Raw genomic sequence first — 7363 nt, 5'->3', positions numbered from 1 at the left:
CCCTACACGTGGCTGTTTGCATATAAACCGAATTACAGTTGAATGAAAATTCCATTGCTTAGTCACACTACCCGCCGTCAGATTTCAGCCACATTTGGGAGAGAGATGCTGCAGATCTAGACATTTTTGTTATCATAGGACCTTTTAATTGGTTGGCACTCTTATGTGATAAAAAAAAGTGAATTTTGTTGTTCGCATTGTTTTCTTTTAATAGGGAGAATTTAATGTGATTTTATTTTATTTTTATGCCCTCTGATTAAAAAATTGATTTGTTTGTTACTTGTGGATATATTTGATTATATGAAAATAAAAGACTTTTCTTGGACCTAAATTATAGATAATTTTGCCTAAAATAAAAATTTTATTTTTATGTGAAATTGAAGGAAACTTGGAAATAGAAATACAGTCAGTTTCTTTCTCATGGGGGAATTATGTTGATTGTTTTAAGGATGTCATAAAATATATTAAGCACATGTGAACCATTTATGTCCTATTTATGTTTTACCTTGCAGATATTTCTGTTGATTGTCTTCATGTGTATAACATTATTGATCGCCAGTCTCATCTGCCTTACTTTACCAGGTATGAGCTTATCCTAGCTTTTAGCTGATAATATGAAAGCATCAGGACCCCTTTTTTAAAAAAATGCTTTTTCCTTGAGAGGGACAGAGCGACCTCTGACATGGTCTTTACGCTGTGGGCATACCCCAGCCTCCATTAACCAGAGTCACAGGCATGTGCATGTACTTGGCGCGTACAGGGAGACCTTGTGATATGAATCTGGGACCTTCGTATGTGGCCTCAGCATCGTGGAGTATTGTGTACGTGCCACCACCATGGCTGGCCAAGAGTCTCTTTTAAACAAAGTTACATCTTGCTCAGATGTGATCTTTTATCACATATAAACTTGAAAAAGTGTTTCTGTCATTCTTGATTGAATTTGGGGTATTGATCCATTTAGGGCTCCATCTTATTGGACTCATTTATGTTGAAGCACAGGAGGACAAAGTCAAGATAGAGTTTACAAATTGATTTAGAAAGTAAAGTACTTGTGATCACTCGGTGTTTGTGGAATTGTCTCATTATGTATTTTCAAAGTCTTATCTCCTTCGAGCCAGCCTTTCACTGTTACTTATTTGCTCTTATTACATCTGTTGCTGGAGAATGGTATGATGGCAGCGGCTCCTTTATTGTCCGGTGTTCACAAATACTAATCCCTTGTCATTGTGTTTCTTGGAAGTTTCACCTAAACAGTGCTTCTTCATGTAATGAGATGCCGTGAATGAATATAATAACTTGTCTTCTTCCCAAGAGGTCAGAGATCAATGGGGGGTGGGTCCAGAGCCAGTGGCAAAAGCAGCTTGTTTCCCCCATGTTTTGTCCATATCTACCAGAAACCTCTAACATAACGAGTAAGATAAGTTTCCATTCTTACCAAACAGAAGTGTATACTGTGTTAATAGCCTTGACCCTAACACGAACTCAGTATACTTAAATGAGTCCAATTTGTGTTAAATATTTGAATTTTCTCCCATGACGGGCTAAGAAAGGAAAAAGAGCAGTTTGGAAAAGTATTTTCCAGGGGTGTGTTTTTTAAAAAAATTTTATTAATAGGAAATGTGTTTTTGCCTTAACCTGCTAAAAAATATTGTGTCTATATAGTGAATTTTGACTTTAAGACTGGTTTTAAGCTCACTACTGCTCAAGTTACAGCTGTTTTAAAATGATGGCGTCTAGGTAGCTATATATATTACCAAGCAAACAGATGTTGAACTTTGCACAGGTTTACACTTGTAGTTTGTGTGTCCCATTTTCATATTTTTATCAAATACCAAAAAGTTAACAGAAGAAAACTTAATTTTAGTACTTAAATTTGATGATAGCAAATTTATTGATAGTTTCACTAAAACATTGTTAACTAAATGTTTCTTTTTAATCCAGTTCTACATCATGTGGTAGAAAGAATACAGTTATTTGTGGTTAATCATAGAGATGCTTAATTCACAATATATACAAGGGGACCTCAGAAAGTCCATATACAAATGGTATTAAAAGTACAAGATTATTGGGACCAGCAGTTAGCATAATGGCTATGTCGCTGGACTCCCATGTAGTCGACCATGGTTTGAGTCCCGGACCTGGTGGTTTAGACTAACGAACACCACACATATGTGTACGTGCCCAAGATACCGAGAGGAGAGTGGAGGAGAAGGGATTGCAGCGTGGCCATCTCCCCTGGGAGGTGATTTCTTGCTTTCTGTCTCTCTATTTCTCTGTCTCTGTCTGGTGAGTGCGTGCGCCTTATAGCAAAAACCTCTCCAAAAAAAGAAAGTACAAGATTATTTGGCTGAAAAAAGATTTTGAAGTCCTTGCATACTTTTTATCTTTTTCCTTGAATGTTTAAAAATTCCCTCCTATTTGAGGTGATGATGAGGGTGTGTCCCCCTTCCCCCACTGGTTACTTATGTGTAGCTGTAATTTTAACTGATACTAAGTTTCTGTTGGGTTGTTGGGAAAGTCATGACACATTTTTGCATAGAAAAACATGTCATGACTTTCCTGACAACCTAATATAAACTAAAAACCAACCCTGTCCTCTCAAAAACACTTTTTTGATGAGAAGTGTGTGACATGAAGTGTGGAATCAGAAAGTGGCCATTAAATTTGAAACAGTAAATTCAATACCATGGACCCTAGAGTGGAACTATAGGTAGAACAGCAGACATTTCCATAGAATTATTAATGATGATTCTGATATCTTCAACTTAACATACATATGTGTTTATTTCGTGTAACATTTGCACGTATTTGTCTTAAAAAGTCATGTTAATTGTTTTCATAGCAGCTGTTCTGTGAGTTTGTAAGAAATCTGTGGCTCTTAGCTTAATGGGTGCAAGACTTCACTCCAGTGGTGGTCTGGTGTCATTTGGAGGCAGTGTAGTTCATTGGTTAAGAGCATTTGTCATGTAGATGTTTGCTTAGATTCATCCTCTACCTTGTGTGACTTAGATTAAACAAAATTCTGTTGCTGAGCTTTGTTTTCTTTGATCTTTAAAATGTAAGTGGTATCTGCATGGGGCGGAGGAACAAGGGTTGTTGAGAGAATGAATGAAATAATGTTGTGGAAAATGTTCAGTGCAGCCGCTAGTTCTTTTTCAGTATTCAAAAATAATATCACCGTGTAGGAAGGCAATCTATAGGAAAAATACACTGGAAATGTGGGACTTGCTCTCTCTGCCCTTACTGAGAAGGAAAAAAGTTATGAATTATGTAATGACTATGGCTGAGACTTAGATAGCTGTGAGTACACTGTAGAATTTGTTTCTAGCAATGCTTTGTGTGAGGGAATCCCTTCAATTGCTCCCAAGTCTGTTTCTTACATTCCAATACAATTAGATGGTCTTTATTTATTTATTTTTTTTTTGGAGAGGTTTTTGCTATAGGGCGCGTGTACTCACCAGAAAGACAGAGAGAAAAAGAGACAGAAAGTGAGAAATCATCCCCCGGAGGGGGAGAGGATGGCCACACCACAATCCCTTCTCCTCCATTCTCCTTTTGGGATCTTGGGCACGCACGCACACTTGCTCAGCATGAATTTAAGCCACCAGGTCTGGGACTCAAACCGCGGTTGACTACGTGGGAGTCCAGCGACATAGCCATTATGCTAACTGCTGGTCCCTAGATGTTCTTAATTTTTAAAAGACAGTTCATAAAGTATTCTTTGTACTGTAAAATAATGATGTGCCCACTCCTTATTAAAATAAGCTTATTAGTTTTTTTGCCTTGATTAATGTGCCAAATGGACAAAAGTTACTCTAAATCACCTGTAATGTTCCTAAGTATTGGAAGTTTTGGCAGCACAGATAGAAAATCTCTGCTTTTGCACTGATATGTGCACAGTGATTTCCACTGGTGATAAAAACAACAAAAATGGTCCCCACAAAAGCTTTTCTAGGCTCAGAAGAACAAGTAATTAGCACAACACGTCAGAGTGCCTGCCCCATCTGACTTAAAGTTCATCTCCACTGACTTAATTCTGTTTTGGTTGTATCTTAATCAAATAATCATGCACACTGTAGAGTTGGTGATTGTTTCTGTTTTTGTCTCTTCCCCCCCTTTTCAATGAAAACATTTATATATCAAAATGTGATGCCTTTTTCCTAATGTAAAAATGTGAATAGAACAGCATCAAGATTATAGTTCTCTTTACCTAGCTGTATGTCTCATTTATCAGCTTTTCTGTTTTCAGTATTTGCTGGCCGTTGGTTAATGTCATTTTGGACGGGAACTGCCAAAATCCATGAGCTCTACACAGCTGCTTGTGGTCTCTACGTTTGCTGGCTGACCATAAGGGCGGTGACGGTGCTGGTGGCATGGATGCCTCAGGGACGCAGAGTTATTTTCCAGAAGGTTAAAGAGTGGTCCCTCATGGTAGGTTTTTGTAATAAAAGACTTAATCTTGTCAATGGAAGTGGAGAATATTTTTCTGCTTATGTTTTACAATCTTTTCTTTTTACTTTTATTTGTTTTACATTGTGCTGATAGTGTCCAAAAAAAAGTCGACTCTTTAAATTATAAGGAATATTTCTTTAAGATATAATTCTGGATCATTCTAAGAATCAGTTTTACCTTCAGGTGTATTTGAGGGTTAAAAGACAAACATACGAGGGCCAGCAGGTGGCGTGGTGGTTAAAGACGCTGGATTCCACATGGCTGACCATGATTCAAGTCCCGGACCTGGCAGCTTGCTTTCTTGCTTTCCCTTTCTTTCTCTCTGTCTTTGTCTGGTGTAATTAAAAAATAATAATAGTAAATGGGAATAAAAAATAATTATTAAAAAAATAGAGACAAACATGCTACTAAGTGACCCAGTTTGGCCCTTGAATAGGTAATATAATAAGAAATTTAAATGATTTATTTTCAGAGCTTGATTGCATATTTAAAGAGTGAGATCTATATAGAACTTAAAAATCAACCTGAGGCAGAATTTCCTTTTACTGGTATTTTTTTCAAATACTAGATTTTTGGACTTATTTGAACATGTAAAATTTTGACTTCAGGAACCAGTTGATGTTTTTCATATACAAGGTATCTTCAGAAAGCCCATGGAAAATGGGTATGATGAGACTACTGTGCGTGGATGGCCTAATGGTTACATCACTGGACTCTCCCACATAGTTGACTGTAGTTCAAGTCCTGGACCTGGTGACCTAACGCTCATGCCGGGCTTGCTTGCGATCATGCCCAAAATCCTGAGAGGAGAATGGAGGAGAAGGGATTGTGCTGTGGCCATCCCCCTGGGGGGTGATTTCTCACTTTTTTGTCCCTGTCTTTTTCCCTCCAGTGAGTGCACACACCCTATAGCAAACGACTTTCTTAAAAAATAAGTAAAATAAAATAAATTTATACTAACTTGTCTGAACAGGAACTGATTTGAGGCACTAAGGAGAATAAGAGTTTGAAGAGTTTCTATTAGAGCAGTATGAATTGTGCTAGAGTCAAATTTATGGTGAAGCTTGATTGAAAGAATGATGAAATCATTATCGTGTTACAAAGGGTTTATGGGACAATTCCCCAAAGTCAGTAGTTTCATTTTAAAAAATATTTGTTATTTATTTATATTTAATTTTACTTATTCATTTTTAAAATTTGATCAGAGAGAAGAAGAGCGAGAGAGAGAGGGAAAGTAAGAAAGCAAGCCACCAGGTTTGGGTCTCGAACATGGTCTTTCATATGGAAGAGTCCAGTGCCTTAGCCTGTTGGTCCCGGTAGTTTAATTTTTTTACTATTATTACTATTTAATATTTTAGTTTGCTATAGGGCACATATGCTTGCTGGAGAGAGACTGGGGAGGGAGAATGTAAAATTTGGCCAACTCTGTTCAATGCATGGCAAAACTTCTGGACATCTAGTTGCTGGCAAGAGCAGATCTTTCACTGGATATTTTGAATAAGGGGGTTCAAGATCCTGAAGCATTTCCTCAAAGAACTGTAGCTGGAGAGATTACATACGGCCTTCCCGGTCTGACTCTGAAGATAAAGTGCAGTCCGAGCAGAGGGGGAAGTGGCCGGTCAAAGCAAAAGCAGGCTGGGCAGGAGCAGAGTTCACAGCCACAGTTTCACGGGATGTGCAAGACATCTTGCATGCTGACCTTGTGGTGGGTCAGAGAACACAACATCTTGGTATGAGTGTTTTTGAGAAAGTCAGCTGAAGTTTTAGTAGGAAAAAGCCCAGGAAAGCTTTACCAGCGAGACCTTCTCTGCCATGACAATCTTCTGCTCACTCCTCTCATCAGATAAGGGCAGCTTGGGTAAAATTCTGTGAGAACGCATTAGGCATCACCTTAGTGCTCGATTTGGCTCGCTCTGGCTTCCTTTTTTCCCTAATCTTAAAAATCTTTCAAGTGAACTCCTATTTCTTCAGTTAATGTTCTGTGAGAAAAAAGGACATAGGCATGGTACAATCCCCAGGACGCTCAAGCTAAATGGCTGGTATCGTGGCGTATAGAAGTGTCTTGAGCTTGATGGAGCTTATGTTGACAAATTCTGTATTTCTTATTTTTATATTTTAATTTCATTTTCCACAAACTTTTGACATGTTCTTATAAATGGGATTCCTTTAATTAGATGGAGGGTGGTTAATTAAAGAATGTCTTGGCTATTGTGAAAATGTAAAAAAATAGTGGAAGTAACTACTCACAGTGGAGAACCTGATGGCTACTTATGTATGATTTATGTCTTGTCTCTCTGCATGTAATGCTCGCTGCAGCCGGGGAGTGTGTTTAGGTTGTTGCTGTGTCTATTTGTTTATATAGTCAGTTTCTCTTTTGATTGCACTTCAAGTTTCATATCCATTTAATTTTAAGTGTTGAAAAGAACATGAAATCCTTTTTTTTTTTTTTTTTGGTGAAATAGAATTTTACGACTTTTGACTAAAACATTGTTGATTTTTTTAAATTGCAATTTATTTATTTGCATTCATTCACTGTACATCATTACAGCATACAAAATGAGATTTTCCATCCAGAGTACACTGTATATTGTCTCAATCAAGCACATCAACAAACATGTTATTGTCAGCAAATGATCTTCCATTTCTTGTTTTCTGTATGTTTTGCTCCCCCCCCCATCCTTGATTCCCTATCTCTTACCCTCTGCCATCTCCCACTCTCCTCCCACACTGTCTCTGGTATCTATGTTTGCTTTCTATACTGTTTTCCCCCCACATTTTATTGAATCACCAAAGACCCTAATCAATCCAAATACCCTCATAGCAAACACAGGTGACACACACATTTCCATGAACACAAGTCTAACTTTACGCATCCTATAAAGTAGCACCTAGCTGGGGCTACATATCCTAC

General features: G+C 37.8%; 1 protein-coding gene across 1 annotated transcript in view; it reads left to right on the top strand.

Annotated features, from left to right (window-relative positions):
• Window positions 1-7363, top strand: part of MARCHF6 (membrane associated ring-CH-type finger 6) — a gene marked incomplete in the record, with an annotated part of 65570 nt that overhangs the window by 41194 nt on the left and 17013 nt on the right. The window contains 2 exon segments of the mRNA XM_027769889.1: window positions 513-582; window positions 4250-4431. Coding sequence (XP_027625690.1) covers window positions 513-582; window positions 4250-4431 — 252 coding nt within the window.

Source organism: Tupaia chinensis, unplaced genomic scaffold (genome assembly GCF_000334495.1).
Source record: "Tupaia chinensis unplaced genomic scaffold, TupChi_1.0 Scaffold000096_1, whole genome shotgun sequence".
NCBI classification, from domain to species: domain Eukaryota; kingdom Metazoa; phylum Chordata; class Mammalia; order Scandentia; family Tupaiidae; genus Tupaia; species Tupaia belangeri.
The sequence above is the reverse complement of the archived record's forward strand: the minus strand, read 5'-3'. Positions and strand labels throughout refer to the sequence as shown.